Source organism: Ursus maritimus, unplaced genomic scaffold (genome assembly GCF_017311325.1).
Source record: "Ursus maritimus isolate PB19 unplaced genomic scaffold, ASM1731132v1 scaffold_35, whole genome shotgun sequence".
In the NCBI taxonomy this organism is placed as follows: Eukaryota; Metazoa; Chordata; class Mammalia; order Carnivora; family Ursidae; genus Ursus; species Ursus maritimus.
In genome coordinates this window covers 1,499,856-1,520,489 of record NW_024426119.1, presented here as the reverse complement: position 1 = coordinate 1,520,489, position 20,634 = coordinate 1,499,856, and the positions used below count along the sequence as shown (strand labels likewise).

Genomic DNA, 20,634 nt, shown 5'->3' with positions numbered 1-20,634 from the left:
CTAGAAACTACAAATCATTCTTGAAAGACATTGAAGAAGACACAAAAAGATGGAAAAATATTCCATGCTCATGGATCAGAAGAATTAACATAGTTAAAATGTCCATGCTACCCAGAGCAATCTACACTTTCAATGCTATCCCGATCAAAATACCGAGGACATTTTTCAAAGAACTGGAACAAATAGTCCTTAAATTTGTATGGAAACAGAAAAGGCCCCGAATCTCCAAGGAACTGTTGAAAAGGAAAAACAAAGCTGGGGGCATCACAATGCCGGATTTCGAGCTGTACTACAAAGCTGTGATCACAAAGACAGCATGGTACTGGCACAAAAACAGACACACAGACCAATGGAACAGAATAGAGAACCCAGAAATGGACCCTTGGCTCTTTGGGCAACTAATCTTTGATAAAGAAGCAGGGAAAAACATCCGATGGAAAAAGACAGTCTCTTCAATAAATGGTGCTGGGAAGATTGGAGCTACATGCAAAAGAATGAAACTTGACCACTCTCTCACACCATACACAAAAATAAACTCCAAATGGATGAAAGACCTCGATGTGAGACAGGAATCCATCAAAATCCTAGAGGAGAACATAGGCAGCAACCTCTACGACATCGGCCAAAGCAAACTTTTTCATGACACATCTCAAAGAGCAAGAGAAACAAAAGATAAAATGAACTGTGGGACTTCATCAAGATAAAAAGCTTCTGCACAGCCAAAGAAACAGTCAAAAAAACTAAGAGGCAGCCCACAGAATGGGAGAATATATTTACAAATGACACTACAGATAAAAGACTGGTATCCAAGATCTACAAGAACTTCTCAAACTCAATCGAGAAAAAATAAACAAATAAAAAAATGGGCAGAAGATATGAACAGACACTTTTCCAATGAAGACATACAAATTGCTAACAGACACATGAAAAAATTTTCAAAATCATTAGCCATCAGGGGGCGCCTGGGTGGCACAGCGGTTAAGCGTCTGCCTTCGGCTCAGGGCGTGATCCTGGCGTTCTGGGATCGAGCCCCACATCAGGCTCCTCCGCTAGGAGCCTGCTTCTTCCTCTCCCACTCCCCCTGCTTGTGTTCCCTCTCTCGCTGGCTGTCTCTATCTCTGTCGAATAAATAAATAAAATCTTTAAAAAAAATCATTAGCCATCAGGGAAATTCAAATCAAAACCACACTGAGATACCACCTTATGCCAGTTAGAATGGTGAAAATAGACAAGGCAAGAAACAACAATTGTTGGAGAGGATGTGGAGAAAGGGGATCCCTCCTACATTGTTGGTGGGAATGCAAGTTGGTACAGCCACTCTAGAAAACAGTGTGGAGGTCCCTTAAAAAGTTAAAAATTGAGCTATCCTATGACCCAGCCATTGCACTACTGGGTATTTAACCCAAAGATACAAGCGTGAGGTGAAGAGAAGGAGCCATATGCACTAGTATTCATAGCAGCATTGTCCACAATAGCTAAATTGTGGAAGGAGCCAAGATGCCCTTCAACAGATGACTGGATTAAGAAGATGTGGTCGATATATACAATGGAATATTACTTAGCTATCAGAAAGAACGATTTCTCAACATTTGCTGCAACATGGACGGCATTGGAGGAGATAATGCTAAGTGAAATAAGTCAAGCAGAGAAAGAACTATCATATGATTTCTCTCATCTATGGAACATAAGAACTAGGAAGATCGGTAGCAGAAGAAAGGGATAAAGAAAGGGGGGTAATCAGAAGGGGGAATGAAGCATGAGAGACTATGGACTATGAGAAACAAACTGAGGGCCTCAGAGGGGAGGGGGGTGGGGGAATGGGATAGACTGGTGGTAAGTAAGGAGGGCACGTATTGCATGGTGCACTGGGTGTTATACACAACTAATGAATCATCGAACTTTACATTGGAAACCGGGGATGTACTGTATGGTGACTAACATAATATAAAAAAAAAAAATTAAAAAAAAAAGACTCAGGTTTCAAATCTCTATGATGAATATAAACAATTAGCAAGAGTACGGTGAGAAATATAGTCTCTTCTTCAAACTGGGCTCAGAACAGCTATGAGCAATGAAGTTGAAGAGGGTAATCTTCTACCTGCTCCTTTCTTCTATACTTTGGTGGGAAGAACAGCAGAACAGCTTGTGACTTCTGAAACCAGTGAGATAGGAGGGCTCTTCTATCTCTTTCCCAACGCCACAAAAATGTCCCCCTGGTGTTTTTTTGAATATATGAAGAGCCTGTATGGGATAAGAATAAGGGGTGATCTGCAGAAGTCGCTGCCACAGGATGAGGGGAAGAAGGAAAATGAAAATTAGGAAAACCATTCTACTAGAGAAAATGAATCAAATCAGTTGACAAGTTGACAGCGGAGAGGAGCAGACTTGGAAATCAGACACACCTAGTTAGTAAATCTTGCCATCACAGTAACCAGCGGTGAAAACTCAGGACAGGACCTTACTTCTTCTGACTCTCAACTGCTTAGAAATTATGTATATGAAGCCTGGCATAAAGTTAGTACTTCATATTCAATAACTGATGGTAACCATCGCCAATCAAGTCAGAAAGCAAAGGGTACTCATCAATTAAACTCTACAATCAAACAAAATTTCTTCCCATCCCTTCCTAAAATGTCCTAGAAGATACCCAATATTTTGCACTACAAGCTTATTTTTTGCTTGCCTTCCAACACTGCTGCCCTCTCTATTCCATCAATAGCCCTTTCAGGAAAAGGCAGGAGGCCGGAAGAAAGGGGATGAGGAAGGAAGGGAAAAGGAAAGGAGAAGAAATATAGAAGTCCCCAAAGATCTAATAGCTCAAGAGACTTTTTCTTGGTATTCAAGAGACCATGGAGAAAGAGGATGAGGACATTCTTACTCAGCTCTCTATGCCCCACACCAGGGTCATCAACTGATGTCTGCAGAGTCAGGCAATCAATGTAAACAAGTAAAGGAGTCCAGATTTTTAGGAGGAAGGGAAGATGACTGCAAAGCAGGAAGACCCTAGGCTCTCTTCCTCCCAGGAATGCAACTAGATAACTATCAAATCATCCTAACTACCCAAGAAATCAACATGAAGACTGTCAAACTCCCCAGCTAAAGGTAGAGAAGAGGCCACGCATCAAAGAAAGCACGAAGTGCAGAGACATGGCTTGAGAGAGAAAAAGACCATGGTCACTGCCGTGGGGAGGGAGCCGAGGTCATGGAGAAGGGCAAGAGACAGATTAGCAGAGAGGGGAGCAAACAGAGAAGACAATTCCCCATAGCAACTGGGTTGGAAAGAGAAAGGGCCCAAATTTCATGAGTTCTCAAAACCAGGAGGACTTAAAGACTGGAATTTTAAAGGTCAGCATGGTTGGCTCTGGGAGAACCAGAGGCATTGGGGCTGCTCTTGGAGAAAATAACCCGCAGACATACAGCATGGGAAGAGTGATCTGAAGAGTGCCTGGGCACACAGTGGGGAGGTTAACTGCTATCTTGGAGTATGTCTCAGAGAGACAGAATTCACAGAAAGACCCCTCCAGGAATAAAGGAACTGGCAGATGTCATTTCCTTCCCCCATTCCTTAGCATAAGCACAGGGCCACCTCTGGGAACCAGTGCAGCCCCAACACTTGCTACCTAACTTGCTTACACCAAGCCCCATTCCCCGCACTCTGGTGAAACTGTCCCTCCCAGTCATGATTGCCTCAGTCCCAGCAAGAGGGGTCCCATACCCCAGGAGACAGGCCCAATCCCTGCTTTTACAGTGTCTCCCAGTATGGAAGTTTTACAGAGCCTTGATTCTGGCAGCAGGGGCGACAGGTCTCATTTCACAAACAGACCAGAGCACACCTGGTTAAAATATGTGACATTCAGATCAGGGACCAAACAGTGCCCACGACAGGCAAAGAGAGCCTCTGCAGATGACTGGCCTGAAGGATAGAGCAGCCAGGACACAACAGCAGAGCACACATTGGAGACACTCCCGGAAGTGCCAGGCCCTGGGGAACAGGGGACACTACATGGCAGGACCTCTTCTTCATAAGGCTATTACCCTCAAGAACAGGAGACATAGCTGACTTTCCTGACACACAGAAACAGGCACAGAGACTTAGACAAAATGAGAAGACAGAGAAATTTATCCCAAATGAAAGAACAGGACAAGGCCAGAGCCAGAGATCTAAGCAAAACAGCTATAAGTAATATGCCTAATGGAGTATTTAAAGTAATGATCATTAGGATACTCACTGAACTTGAGAAAAGAGCAGAAGACATGTGTGAGACCCTTAAGGCAGAGATAAGGAATAACATAGCAGAGAAAAAGGGCTCAATAAATGACATGAGAAACATGCTTGATGGAATGAACGGCAGGCTGAAAGAAGCAGAGGAACGAATTAATGACCCAGAAGAAAGAATGAGGGAAAGTAACCAAGTTGAACAAAAGAAAGAAAAAGAATTATGCCTAGTGAGAACAGACTTAGGGAACTCAGTGGCTCCATCAAGCATAATAACGTTCGCATTTTAGCAGTCCCAGAAAGAGAGAGAGAAAAGAGGGAAGAAAACTTATTTGAAGAAATAATAGCTGAAAACTTCCCTACTCTGGGGAAGGAAAAAACATCCAGATCCAGAAAACACAGAAAACCCCCAACAAAATCAAGAAAAGCAGATCCAGACCAAGACATATTGTAATTAAATTGGCAAAATATAGTGATAAAGAAAAAAAAATTTAAAAAGCATTAAGACCAAAGAAGACAGTAACGTGCAAGGGAAACCCCATAAGGCAAGCAGGAGATTTTTTTTAGCAGAAATTTTACAAATCAGAAGGGAGTGGCATGATATATTCAAAGTGCTGATTGTGAAAAATCTGTAGCCAAGAATACTCTATCTAACACTAAGAATAGAAAGAGAGTTAAAGAGCTTCCTAGACAAACAAGAACAAAAGGAGTTCATGACCACTAAACCAGCCCTGCAAGAAATATTAAAGGGGACTCTCTGAGTGGAAGAGACCAAAAATGACAGTATGAGGTAAGAAACACAAAAGCAATAACAATGAATATTTCTTTTTCTTTTCTTTTTTTTAAGATTTTTTATTTATGGGACACCTGGGTGGTTCAGTCAGTTAAGTGTCTGCCTTTGGCTCAGGTCATGATCCCGCAGTCTTGGAATTGAGTCCTGCATTGGCCTCCCTGCTCAGTGGGGAGCCTGCTTCTCCCTCTGCCTGCTGCTCCCCGTGCTCATACACTCTCTCTCTTTCTCAAATAAATAAAATCTTTTAAAAGATTTATTTATTTATTTATTTGAGAGAGAGAGAAAGAGCACAAGCAGGGAGGAATGGTATAGGGAGAGGGAGAAGCAGGCTCCCCGCTGAGCAAGGAGCCCGACGTGGGGCTCGATCCCAGGACCCTGGTATCGTGACCTGAACCAAAGGCAGACACTTAACTGACTGAGCTACCCAGGTGCCCCTGGATAAAACAGACTTTAAAACAAAGACTGTAACAAGAGACAAAGAAGGGCACTATGTAATCATATGGGGGACAATCCAATACTAACAACTGTTAATATTTATGCACCCAACATAGGAGCACCCAAATATATAAAACAGTTAATAACAAACATAAAGCAAATAATCAATAATAATACAATAATAATAGGGGACTTTATAGCCCCACTTACATCAATGGACAGATCATCTAAACAGAAAATCAACAAGAAAACAACGGCTTTGAATGACACACTGGACTAGATGGATTTAATAGATGTATTCAGAATATTCCATTCTGTGGGGCGCCTGGGTGACGCAGTCATTAGGCGTCTGCCTTCGGCTCAGGGCGTGATCCCAGTGTTCTGGGATCGAGCCCCACATCAGGCTTCTCCGCTGGGAGCCTGCTTCTTCCTCTCCCACTCCCCCTGCTTGTGTTCCCTCTCTCACTGCTGGCTGTCTCTATCTCTGTCGAATAAATAAATAAAAAATCTTAAAAAAAAGAATATTCCATTCTAAAACATCAGAATACACACTCTTTACAAGTGTACATGGAATATTCTCCAGAATAGAACGCATATTAGGCCACAAAACAGGACTCAACAAAGTTAAGAAGATCAAAGTCACATCATGCATCTTTTCTGACCACAATGCTGTGAAACTAGAAGACAACCACAAGAAAAAAATCTGCACAGAGGGTCACAAAGGTTAAATAACATGCTGCTAAACTATGAATGACTCAACCAGGAAATAAAAGAAGAAATCAAAAAGCACATGAAAACAAATGAAAATGAAAACACAATGGTCTAAAACCTCTGAGATGCAGCAAAAGCAGTTCAAAGGGGGAAGTTTATAGCAATACAAGCCTACCTCAAGAAACAAGAAAAATCTCAAACAATCTAATCTTACACCTAAAGGAGCTGAAAAAAGAACAACAAGCAAAAGCTAAAGCCAGTGAAAGGAAGGAAATAATAAAGATTAGCACAGATAAATGATATAGTGACTGAAAAAACAATAGAACAGATCAATGAAACCAGAGGCTGGCTCTTTGGGGGAAAAAAAATCAATAAAATTGATAAACTTCTAGCCAGACTTATAAAGAAAAAAGAGAAAGGACTCAAATGAATAAAATCACATATGAGAGAGGAAAAATAACTACCAACACCACAGAAATACAAACAATTATGAGACTATTACAAAAAACTATACTCCAACAAATTGGACAACCTAGAAGAAATGGATAAATTCCTGGAAACATATAACCTCCCAAAACTGAACCAGGAAGAAACAGAAAATTTGAACAGACCAATAACTAGCAAAGACATTGAATCAGTAATCAAAAAATTCCCAACAAACAAGAGCCCAGGACCAGATGTGGCTTTGCAGGTGAAATCTACCAAGCACTTAAAGAAGAGTTAATACCTATTCTTCTCAAACTATTACAAAAATAGAAAAGGAAGGAAAACTTCCAAATTCATCTTATGAGCCAGAAGTACCCTGATACCAAAACCAGATGAAGACACCACTAAAAACGAGAACGACTGGCCAATATCCCTGATGAACACAGATGCGCTATCTGTGGGCTTCCAGGGAGCTAGAGCCTGCGGGGCATCTCAGCCCCGTAAGCCAGCACATCTACTAAGCACCTACCATTGTATTCTATACCCACAATGAAACAACGAATTAAATATTTCTCAACATTTTAAATTTTGTCTTCTTTTTTGACATCTCAGTAATGAATTACACTAATATCAGCACTTAGGGGAATACCATGAGGGTTTAGTGAAATCCTCATATTTCCTAATTGTGAAGGTTTTGTTTATCTCTCTACAAATGACTTTCTTTCCCTCACAGTATTCTCAAGGAACTAATAGATTTAAATGTACTGTGTTGATAACAAAGAACGTAACAAACGGAAATGGCTCAGGATTTATGTATCTTTATAAGTTTAGCTGTATCAGCTCCAGTGTAGTCTGTAATCACTGTCGTGTCGACAGCATGTGTAAACTATTAGAAATGGACCTGTGGGGTGGGCTGGAGAGAGAAAAGGAAGTCTAGAAGTTTCATTTAACGGAGGCCAACATACCATTTGGTTCTCTTGGGGACAACAAGGTACAATGTAAGTCAATTTCTAGTTTGGCCTCTGCCCCTGGATCATTTCACAGTGGGAGTTACCATATTGGAAATGTGACTACATTGCACAATGAGCAGGGGCCTGCCAGAGGCCATCACTCAGTCAAGTTTCCCCTCAGTTATGGGCTAGGCACGTGATGAATGGGGTAAATGAGAAAGGTTCCCGTAAAGGAAATGTCACTGTTGGCTAGTTCTTTCTTCTGCCCTACAACACGAAGAACATTAGTTAAAAAGAGATAAAACAATCTGTCATTTCCATGGCACCTACTTCCAAACTGCTTAAAATGCTGGTCAAAGACAACATTCTTAAATCATCCAGAGCTCCTCAAAAGCCAGACAGAGGCATCCATTTCCCCCCACTCGCCCTGACTTTCAAAATTGCAGAAGCAGAGAGCCAAAGAAGCCCTAGCCATCCCATGCTTGTGCTCCCCTCCTGTCATAAAGAAGAGCTGGCCCTCCTGTAGAAGTTAACATTTATCATTCCAGGAGCTGCAGCCTTCACTGAGTCAGGCATCTGAAAAAGCACTAGGAACCTAGTGTGCAGAGTATCACTGACACACGAACACACTGCCCCACAGAGACAAGCAGGGTGGACAAGAGAGCCCATGTTAGAGAGGGGAGCCTCCAAAAGAAACTAAAAGAACAGAAGGGCATGTGTAAATAATGGGGATTTAGAGATTCTGAGTTAGATAACCCCAAGTCTGAGAGGACAACGTGATGGATAAACGAACTTTTTTTTTTCAAGTATGGTGAGGCCAATAATAAAATTTAAAGGCAATGTTAGAGATTACATGGCCCAGTCCCTCATTTTGGATATTAGGAAACAGAGCTGAAAGCACTCACACTGTTCATCGCCCCAAACCTAAGACCACAATCTAGACCTTCTGATTCAGGATCCAACATTCTTTCCAGTAATGCTGCACCAGTTAACGTAAAGGGTATCGGTTTCAAAGTCAGACAGGGCTAGGTGGATTCAACTTCAGGTTCTCCCACTGACTAGTCCCAGACTTCTGACCATGTCACAGTCTCTGGGAACCTCATGTTTTATCATCTGTAAAATGGTGACAAATCTATTACTTAGCTTATATTTCTACAGTTATGCTTTATAATACTAATGTTAAATACCCAGAACAAAGGTCAGCACATAGTTGGGATTTGATTAAATTTAGGTACTATTGTTCAATCATAGGTGGTTATGTAAGAAATGTTTGTGCATCATTCTATGTGGCCAAGCACTTCACTAGGTACTTTCAAAGACAGAGAGGGAAAAAAAAATCATTGCTCTCTCCAAGGTGCCTACAATCAGCATATTCATAAACAGGACTTTGACAGTATGATAAGAGGAACGAAACCGGAAGAAGAACTTAACTTGAACTTAAGGAAGTCGATTATACATTGAGATCAGATTATATGAATCAACGTAGAACAGTATTCAAAAAAAACCTTGATCCTAGGAATCTCAGAGCATTCCTTATTTGTACCATGGGAGAATTAGCTTTATCACGTGCTTTAAAAGGGCAGGTCTGAAATACATTTCTACCCTATAGTCACAAACTTAGGCAATGGCAAGCCCCAGCAAAAATTTCTCAGATAACTGAAAACCCGTAAAGGTAAGGTGCTGTCTTTTCAAACATGAAGTCAGTCACACCAAACTATCCAAAAATGAAAAATGAACCAGATGATGCCAAGTGTCACAAAGTGATCATAAACCCTCAAAGTAGAGTTTGCTAAATGAAGCGCACACTTGGACAGAATTTGCTGTGGTTACATTATAAGCGACATAAAATAGTGAAGTCATAAAAAATGTTGATCTCCTACTACTCTCCTCCGGGAGATCTGAGTCAGCCCAATGCTCTCAGTTTATGTAGAAGGTGTCTACACAGATGCTAGGAATGGATTTCATTCAAAGCATCAATAAATCTCTACTGTTGACTCTAAGGGGAGTACGCATGTGAGCTGCTACACATTTTGAAAAGCCGGTCCTAGGACTAAGCTCTGGGGCCGTTCTATACTGCAGCACTCCATCCGTACTGACTGCAGAGCATGCCTCAGGTTACAAACTTGAGACTCCCCCCACTTACGAGCCTTGGGGCTCTGGACTAGAAAGGTCAACTTCAAATCACTTTAGGTGGTAAGGTTTCCATTTGCCTGGTGGGGGTACTGAAGAATTAAGTGACTTCTTTACAAATCTATACCCAAAACAATAGACAGCTGGGGTGCCTGGGTGATGCAGTTGGTTGAGCAACCAATTCTTGGTTTTGGCTCAAGTCCTGATCTCAGTGTTATTGGGGTTGAGCCCCATGTCGGGCTCCATGCTGAGCATGGAGTCTGCCTGAGATTCTCTCTCCCTCTCCCTCTGCCTCTGGCTCTCCTGTTCAGGCTCGCCCTCATTCTCTCTCAAATAAATAAATAAATATTAAAAAAAAAAAAAAAAAGAGGCAGCTGATTTTAGGTTCTGTTTATTAAATCATGCCACTTCTTTAAAGTCTGTGAAAACAAACTAAAAAAACTAATGGTGATACATGTCAATTCCTGTATATAGTGACAGAATGAATCACTTGTCCTGTGTATGTTAAGCATGAAATCCTTTTTATCCTAGAAGGGCACGCTGAAGAAGTCCTGAAACACACCTGACTTCTCTAGGACATGCAGGTGGAGAAAGGAAATCTAACGGACGAGAGCTGCTGATCGAAATCACATATAAGGAAATGAACATCAAAGTAACAGCTCTGTCACCCATTGTCCTCTACTAGTCCTGTGACAACAGAGGTGGCTGTTTCTTTGTGGAATAATGAGTGGAGATGGTGCTCAGTGAGCACACTCAAGCACGGCCAGGCTGGGTCACCGTCTGTTTTATGAACTGCATCTGTTCTGACTGGTTGGTATTGCTGCCAGTCTAGTTTTCTTCAACTCCCAGAGAATGGGGGTTAATTAAAGCAGAAAGGGGCCAGGTAGCGGAAATGGCCCAGAGTGGGGACAGTGGCAAACTGGAGAACACATATCCCAGTTGAAGTAGATACCTACTCACTCAATCCCAGCTGGTTGAAGTCAGACAGGAAAATAAGCCCACTGTTGCCAGATTTTCTAATTTTTTTTTAGGAACAGCTAGAAACTCCCCCATTTTTTAAAAATATGAATTCCTAATTCAATCTTTAAAATGCTGTGTTTGCCCAAAAACATTTCGCTAGCTTGGATCAGGGATAAGAGCTACCAGTTTCCTATTGAAGGTTCTCAGGCTGTGATTGCTGGAAATAGTTCCAAACTACAGGTAAGTGTATAGATGGGATACACCGCCTGCATCCTGATGGCAGTAGTGTGTCATGGCCACAGGGTTTCAGCAATTTTGTATGAATCATAAATACAGTGCAAAAAGAACTTAAGTTCACTAAAAGCTTCCAAAGAACGGATAATTCTTTCACAAAGAAAACTTAAGATACAATTAGGAACATTTTTTTGCCTTTACTATTGTCAATCATATCTTGATTTTATTTTAACTGGGGATCACGGTCGCAATATACTTTTCCCCCTTCCATTTACTCTTCTCTTTTCCTTCTCCAACCTCTCCTTAGTTCGAGATATAAGATCATAGGACTTTTGTGGAGAGGACACAAGATAACATACGTAACATACTTAGAACAACGCAAGCACAGAGTAAGAACTCGGAAACAGTAAGAGCCTGCTGTTACTGTGGATATTATTTAGCTATCAAAGCCCTCACGGGGCTGGTCTAAAACCTGGTGAAGCCAATGTTAACTTACAACTGAGCTCTTAACACAAAACTTCTGCTCACAGAATCACTTCTGTGCCTACCCTCTTTAGCAATCTGTTTCTTAAATTAGTCCCTATTTCACTTCCTCTGAGACAGCTAAGAATCTTTTGCACGCCAGAACAAAGAAGAAGAGAGGTCTCTGTAGAGCATTTTGCAACAAAAGAGCTAAAGGCCTCCACCTCTCTTTTCCCCTCTAGGAGACAGAGATACTTTTCCATTTTTTGTTTATTTGTTTGTTTCTTTGAGAAATGGACTCATTCCCCTTTCCAAATTGCTGAAAACAAGCTGAATTTATACGCCACCTGATCTATTTAATAATCTTTTTTGCTATCTGTAATGGCAAATAATCCTATAATCCAATACAGTGTCTCAATTATTTTAAAAAGCACATTATCACTTATTGGAAAGAAGAATATTTGATCCACAAATTCATTAAATTAGCAAGTGATGAGTTAGCACTGAAAAAACACCAAGTTTTATTTTAATTTTGCTATTGTCCTTTAAGGTATGGGTCAACCCAGCCATCAGTAAACTAGAATCAGTGTCTGATTCAATATTTAGTTATTTGAAATTAAAACTCTACAACTTCCTGTCACAGGCACTGCAAGCAAAGACCAAACATTAAGGGAACGACAATTAGATAGTGGGAGGAAGTAAATAAGCCCTTAGTCTTTCTGGGATCAAGTCAGCAATTTCCAAGCATTCCTTGGGGATAGAGAATGGATGGCTCAGTACAACTCTGGCTCCTACTAGGGCCACTTCCCTAAGTGCCTTGATCTGTATGACATCGTATTGTGGGGATGTCCCAAGATGGATGGATACAAATGAATGAATGGGAGTAAGCCAAACGAAATAGTTTACAGTGTGCATAGGAAAAATAGGTTTTTAAAGACTTCTTACAAAGAATAAAAATCTAAATGCTCTATCTTGTTTCCTGCTTTTCAAATAAAACCAATATTTTCTCCAAGGTTATCATTTTCCCAGTCAAATGCACTTGCATTTCTTAAAAATAGGAATTGAATTATATTAAAAATGGAGCTCAGGTCTTCCCTCCCCAGGATAAATGCAGTGCCCACTGGCAGGTATCAGCCGCAGATGCTAAGTAACTATGGCAACAAAGGGGGAATATTTACTTCGGCACAGGAGAAAACGAAGTAGCAGTCTCATATAACCGGTTTGGTAGAATCAAAGAGATATACCTGTAGGTTTTCAATTTCTTCTTTGTGTTCCCTCTTCAAGTGTAAAATAGCAGCTTGGTATTCTGCAAGATCACAAAAGAAGCCAATTACAAAGAAGCACAAAATTATGCACAAAATTCAAGTGAGCATCTCCAAGGTGTCGGAGTCCCTCCTACAAGTAAACTAAATCAATAAATGCCGAGGTTTGACATTGACCTGACAAGAGATGTTGAAAATTGGGACAAGACCGGACAAGTAGCTCAGGATAGAAGGGAAATTTCCTTCCATTTGGCAAACACTGAATTATGAGAGGCCCCAGATTAAGCAGATAGGATAGGGTTAAAAAAAAAAAAAAAAGCATGATGAGTGTTCCAGATAAAGACTGGGTCAGGTGTTTGTCTTTAAGGAGGAGTTGGAAACTCAGGCAGCACTGAGAACAAATACAGACGTGTTAAGAGCAGACACACAGGAAATAAAACTTTGTATATATATATATTATATGTAATATATATATAATAAAGATCAGAGAACTTTATTTTTAACTGCTTAAAAAAAAAATCTCCATTTGAATGCAAGGCTAAGCAAGCACCCAGGGCCGATTTTAATCTTGAGATCACTTGAGAAAGTCAAGACCATTTGTCATTTGGATGAGATAATCTAGGGTGAGTTGAGGTTGAAAGGAGGACAAAAATAAATTTCTGATCCAATTTTAGCCTGGGTCTAATAATGTTTATTCCAACAAAAAGTCCCAAGAGTACACAAGAACTCCAGCCAACGACGAAAACGACCAGCCCGCTGGCTAAGCATGAAGCAGCTCAGACAACTCTACTTCCAGCAGGACAACTAAGTATGTGGGCTTTACAGAACTACACAGACTGGAGGACCACAAAGCAAAATGCTATGGGAAAACATTTTTGTGGGATAAGTTGTTTTCTTAACAATGTGTTTGGGATTGTGAGTGTGAGTACTAAAGAAGGAGATGCCATTTAAAAAATATATGAAAGGATAGACTATTGCTTCAAGCGGATTTCAGAAATCAGGCACGAAAACTCAGGAGTCAATTCAGAAATGGATGAGGGAAAGCTTTGGTAAAGCTGCAACAGGGCAGGAGTGGTGCTGTCATTATAAGTGGTCACACTGTTGTTCTTATGGGGAATGTCACACTAAGCTGTGAACCTGTCAGCAAGTCCCGTGCATTGTACATCCAAACCATACCTTGAATCAAACCACTGCTCACCATCCCCATACTCACCGGCCGCCACTATGGTCCAAACCACCACACTCTTCTCCTGGACCTCTACAATAACCTAGAAAGGTCACCGGCTTTGACTCTTACCACCACCCCCATACCCATTCTTCTCACAGCAGTTTGAATAATCTAGTAAAGGCATGAACCAGATTATGTCTCATCCCGGGCTTTCCAATGCACTTAGAGTGAAATCCAACTTGTTCCTGCAGCCCATAACAGCCTTCACAACCTGGCTTCTACATACCTCTCCCTGTCTTTGCCTTGTTCACTACAGACTAGGCACTCTGGCTTTCTTGCTATTCCTTGAACTTGTCAAGTTATTTTCTACCTTAAAATCTTTACTGATATTGGAGACAATGATATAAATTGTATTTGTTGAGCATTTACTATATATCAGGCATTATTTAAGTACTCCATATATATTGACTCCTTTTTCCTCCCACAATAACCCTATCATGTAGGTACATTATCCTCATTAATGATGAAGAAGTCGGTGCATTAAGAAGTTAAGCAGCTTTCTTAAGAAATTGCAGAGCTGGAAAACATACATAATTCAAGAGTGAATGTATAAACAAATTGTGGTATATCTATAGGATGGAATACTACTCGGAAATACTCAGAAATTACTACTGATACATACATCAACATAAATCAATCTCAAAGACATTGAGCAGAGTGAAAAAGTCTCAGAAATCTAATTATTATTTAATTCCATTTATATGACATTCTGGAAAAGATAAAAACCATAGGGATAAAAACAGATCAGAGCAGCAGTGGCCGGAGGTTGTGGGGGGGTTAGATTTGACTACAAGGGGGTAGCACACAAAGGAATTTTGGGGGTGATGTAACCTTTCTCTATCCTGATTACTGTGGAGGTTACATGAATTTGCATATGAGTTAAAACTCATGGAACTATGCACCAAAAAGAAAGTCAATTTTATAGTACGTTAATTTTTTTAAAATCTACATCAAATATTTTACTTTTAAATGTTTTCCCTAAGAGACTCAGCCTAACTCAAGAACACCTGTTACTACTATTTCTAGTCATTATTTTCCTAAGGGTACTAGAGGATGCAGTAAGGTAAGAAAAAAGAAAACATGGGTGCACACACACCTTTATATATAAAAATAAAGGAAAAAATTAAGCTATTATTCACTATGAGCATGTATGTAGAAAAATCCAAAAGACTGCCTGCAGATAACATATTGGAATATATGAGTTCAGTAAAGGTGCTGGATACAAAATCAGTATACAAAAATTCTGATACCAGCAACAGTTTCAAAAAGAAAACTTAACATTCACAGTACCCCTAAAAACACAAAGTACTTAGAAAAACCTCATAACTTTTTTTTAAAAGATTTTTTAATTTATTTATTTATTTGACACAGAGAGAGACAGCCAGCGAGAGAGGGAACCCAAGCAGGGGGAGTGGGAGAGGGAGAAGCAGGCTCTCAGTGGAGGAACAAGATGTGGGGCTCGATCCCAGAACGCCGGGATCACGCCCTGAGCCGAAGGCAGATGCTTAACGACTGCGCCATCCAGATGCCCCAAAACCTCATAAATGTTTAAGACCTCATGAGAAAACAGAAACATTACGTTGAAATGTATTACCAAGAAAGAGACAGAGAGTAACCCATGTTTTTGATAAGACTTAATACTGAGGAGATGTTAATTTTCCCAAGTTGATGTATTGATTCAGTGCAATCCTGTTAAACATTTCTAAGGGTTTGGGGTTTTTTTTTGAATAAGGAGTTCATTCTAAAATGTATATTGAAGCACAGATGTGCAAAAAGCCAATAAGAGCCAAGAAACTTGAAAATATAAAGACAACTTGCCTTACCATTTAATAAGAATTATTTTTAATGATCACAACATAATTAAAACAGCATAGTGCTGAAAGAGGGAAAACAGATAATAGAATAAAAGGCCCAGAAAGACACGGTGAATTCATGGTCAATTTATAGGACAGAAGTATCATGGGAGATCTTTGTTTATACTAAGAATGGTTTTTCTAATAATTATTGATGGGGAAATGTGGATATGCATATGGAAAAACGAAAACCGGATCGCAACTTTATACCAAATAATAACTTATTTTAAGTGTATTAAAAGCTAAATTGTAAAGAGCAAAACTACAAATGTTTAATAAGACAGCATAATATTTTTATAATTTCAGATTAAGAAAAAACTCAAAAAGATTTAAAAAGCATTACATATAAAGCAAAGAAAACCAAAAAATTCGACTACATTAAAATAAAGAACTTCTTTTCAATAAAATATGCCATAAAAAGAGGGAAAAGACAAGGCCGCAGATTGTGAAAATATACTCAAATAATCAAAGATCATGTGTGTGCGCACATGTGCGTGTATTTCCTATAAAACTACAGAAAATGAAAAATGGGTAAAAAAAATGTTAATAGGCACTCTAAAAAGACAACATACAAGTAACAATTATATTCAAAGGTGCTCATTCTCATTAGTAATCAGGAATATTGAAAGTGTGACAAAACTGAGTGCTGGTGAAGGTGTGGAACACTGGAATGCTCACATAATTATGGCAGGAGTGCAAACTGGCACAATCACTATGAAAAGTGTTTGCATTTTCTGGTAAAAGTTGAAGCTACTCATACCTCCCTACCCAGCAGTCCTTATCCTGGCTACACATAAAGGAAAACAATGATAAAAGGAAAGCAAATAGTAACAAAAGTGAGGATAATGGTGGGATCCAGGAGGAGACAAATTGCATTGGGTCATGATTGAGCAAGGTGGCATCATATGAGTGTTCAATGAAAAATTATTCTTTAACTTCCATGTGTGTTATGTCATTCTCTTTATGTATACCTGACATTGAAATGTAAGCAAAAAAAGAATAATCAAAAATCAATTCCAGGGGCGCCTGCGTGGCCTACTTGGTTAAACATCTCCCTTTGGCTCAGGTCATGATCCCAGGGTCCTGGGATCGAGCCCCACATTGGGCTCCCTGCTCAGCTGGGAGCCTGCTTCTCCCTCTCCCTCGCCTCCTGCTCCCCCTGCTTGTGTTCTCTCCCTCTCTCTCTGACAAATAAATAAAATCTTAATAAAAAAAAAATATCAGGGGCGCCTGGGTGGCACAGCGGTTAAGCATCTGCCTTTGGCTCAGGGCGTGATCCCGGAGTTCTGGGATCGAGCCCCGCATCAGGCTCCTCCGCTATGAGCCTGCTTCTTCCTCTCCCACCCCCCCTGCCTGTGTTCCCTCTCTCGCTGGCTGTCTCTATCTCTGTCGGATAAATAAATAAAATCTTTAAAAAAAAAAATATCAATACAGGCCTTTACAAAGCAGGCAAATTGTAGCTAACCCAACCTTCTTACAAAACTGATACTCCTTGGAAATAACATCTACATTCTAAATAGAAATTACACGTAGAATAAATTTTGAAATGATTCATTTTGTGTAAACTGTACCTGTAAGGGTGTGACAGATAGAGTTATGACTAATTTACAGATTGATGAAGGAGACCATTGCAAAGCTAACACCCAGCACATCATGATTCATCTCTTCTTCAAATAGTTTTGCCCATGGTCCCAGTGTAACAAAGGACACACCCCCACAACTGAGAAGGATGACAAGATGGAATCTGCGGGCAACATGTAGAAGGGAGAAGAGTTCGTGCCTTCCCTGGTGGAACGCTCATGCCATGGTTCACAGAGAATGCTAAGAGAATATAAAGGTTACAGAATAGTGACTCTAAGCTAGGTTGGTGGTTTCCAAATAGGTCTTGTTAGTGGCAGTCCCCTCCCTTCATGTTTTCTAAGTTTGCAAATGCAAGAGGAGAGCCCCTGTCTCTTGAAGGTGCGAGTGGTGAGGCAGAGGTCTCAACACTAAGGATGTTTTCGTTTGTTAAAAAAAGAATTTCACCCTGGTATTCAGTAGCTCTGGCAATAATGCATGAAAGGGAGAAATCAAGATTTTGAGTATCAGGGCGTGAAAAGGGCAGACCACTTTGAAGCTACATTAGCCCCAAAGGAAATTAACAAAGAAATTCAATTAATCTAGCCCCCAGAAAAGAAACTTCGAGAATACCTTTTAAGAAAATAACATATTGGGGCGCCTGGGTGGCACAGCGGTTAAGCGTCTGCCTTTGGCTCAGGCTGTGATCCCGGCGTTGTGGGATCGAGCCCCACATCAGGCTCCTCCGCTATGAGCCTGCTTCTTCCTCTCCCACTCCCCCTGCCTGTGTTCCCTCTCTCGCTGGCTGCCTCTATCTCTGTCGAATAAATAAATAAATAAAAAATCTTAAAAAAAAAAAAAAGAAAATAACATATTATATGAAAAGACAGAAATAGGAAAAGTATACTGACCAGCAGGATTCAACATTTTGGGGAAAAATATGTAAGGACTTCCCTTCCTCAAAATAAAACTCTTTCTAGTCAAGTACTTAATCTAATTGGTACATATCCCTTTTGTAGCATAACTTTTTTTTTTTTTAATCAGCTCACAACAAAAGGGCGTTTCTGCCAGGTATCATTAGAGCCTGTGTCTTCCCATTCACCAAGAGCAAAGCTGAAGGTGGTCTTACTAACATGGGGAGCCATGTAGTAACCGGAGCTACAGTTCGCACTGAGTTTCTCCTAATTATATACGGATACAGGTAACACTGAGTGCTCTTTCTCAGGAACTGTTCTCAGCACCCTACGAAGATTAATATTTGCCATCCTCACATCAACTTACAAGGTGGATTCTGCGTCATCCCAACATCCACTTTACAGATAAGGAAACCAAGGTACACAGGTTGAACAACTTGCCCCAAAACACATGCTAGTAAGTGCCAACAAATTCACTCAGGCCCAAAGAACCTGTGATTTTTACCCTGTAGGGTTTGTTGTTCGCTACTGCTGTTCTTATGGTTGAGTAAGCTACAGGTATAATCCACACTCAAAGTTCCTAAGCACTTCAAGGTTGCTGGCTTCACCCAATCACTCGAACCATTAGTAAACTCAGTAAATCCTTTCCATAACTCTTTAAAAGGGGTCTGGGGTATTATTAATCCCAGGGAGGTTCCATGAGCCTGCGGTTAACATGAACAGTGTGAGTTACAATGGCTGGTCCCATCAAGTTATGTGACTATGATTCATCTATTTTCTCGATGGGGACTTCCAGAACTACAGTCACCAGTTTGTGGTCGTGTCTGGTTTTCATTTATACTCTCTCACACATATCCAAGTCCCTCCCTTCCCCTACACACACACACACACACACACACACACACTCACACACTCACCCCACTGGCAGAAATGGATTATGCACACAGATGGGGAATTAGAGAATTCCTATTTCCCTAATGGATGAGAACCATGGCTCTCCTCCTGCTCACAGATTCTAATTTGCACTGCCTTTGCCTTTCATTGGCTTTACTCATTGCCTCACGTTGCTACACACAGGTTTAAGCACATACCTTCAATCTTAAAGGCCAAGGGTGCTTCCTCTGAATTATACTTGGAGAATATTCAGTCCGTGTGCCCAAAGTTTTGCACACACACCAGTATGGTCCGTTCTTTCCTTCCTTCCTTCTTTCTTTCTTTCTTTCTTTCTTTCTTTCTTTCTTTCTTTCTTTCTTTCTTTCTTTCTTTTTGTAACAGACAGCTGAACTTTAACAGTTGAATATTTATTTTAATGTATGTTAGGGGGAAAAATCAAACTAGCACAGAAAACCCATGACCTCATGAATATTACTGTTATAAGATAACTGTTGATTGAAGTTTAGTCCCTGGAACTAAAGAGCACCTGGAACTTCTTAGAAATGCTAATTCTCAGACCCACCCTAGACTTAATAAGAAACTTGGACGCTTTAATAAGGCTCCCAAGTGATTATGATGCGTTCTAAAGTTTGAGAACCAGGGCTTTTGAAGTTAAGGTTACTTTTATTCATGCAAAAAGCCCCACACAACCCAAAAAAGTTAAAAAGTTTTAAAATAGTAAGAATGTATAAATATATGCTCCAAATCATGGGGCTGGTACATAAGAGATGTCATTTGGGAAAACATAGTAATTACTGACAAATGAATATACATTCAAACAAAGTTATCCATGAACAAATGCAGAAACTTTCTCCAACTACCTCTAATATTAATGAAAATGGTGCTGGTCATAGAAGGCAAAATAACAGACAATTCACCTCAATGCCTAAGAATAAAATCAAATTTGAGCTCTCCTATTTATTTATTTATTTTTTAAAGATTTATTTTATTTCTTTGAGAAAGAGAGAGCATGAACAAGTGGCAGGAGGGGCAGAGGGAGAGGAAGAATCTCAAGCGGACTTCAAACTGAGCGCAGAGTCCAACATGGGGCTCGATCTTACAGCCTTGAAATCACGACCCCAGCCGAAATCAAGAGTCGGACACTTAACGGACTGAGCCACCTAGGTGCTCCTGAGCTCTCATATTGAATATGCTTAAGAGGGTGAAGTATATGGCCTGCTCTTGGTACACAGTAGGTCCTCTAGATCTGTTTCCTCGCAGGTGCCTATAAACAATGCGGTAATGGTACAGTTTGGGAAAGGGACAGCTGCCTTGGTATCCATGAGCAACAATCGAGGAAGATTCAAAGTCAGTGAAGTCCAGAGAAAAGTGGGGTATAATCAAAGTCAACAGCTGCCAGCAGGTCTATCACCTGAAATGTCAACACAACACTTCTGTATCAGTGGGCTTTCAACAATCACAGTATAAGCATATAAGGAGCCCAACCATTTTTTTTGATGTTGGACTCTGATAGCACCTGTCCCTCTTCCCCTCTGCTCCACATTTGGACAATTTAAATACAAACCCTTTGACACTAAGCAGGAAATTAGAACTCCACAAGCCACTGCCC

The 20,634-nt window shown here is 40.4% G+C and overlaps 1 protein-coding gene across 2 annotated transcripts in view; it reads right to left on the bottom strand.

Annotated features, from left to right (window-relative positions):
• The window catches only part of FMN1 (formin 1), a 372,175-nt gene that overhangs the window by 217,868 nt on the left and 133,673 nt on the right, over positions 1-20,634 (bottom strand). For both annotated transcript variants that reach the window (XM_040620429.1, XM_008702285.2), the window contains one exon: positions 12,562-12,623. In XM_040620429.1, coding sequence (XP_040476363.1) covers positions 12,562-12,623 — 62 coding nt within the window. The remainder of the gene's footprint in view (positions 1-12,561; positions 12,624-20,634) is intronic.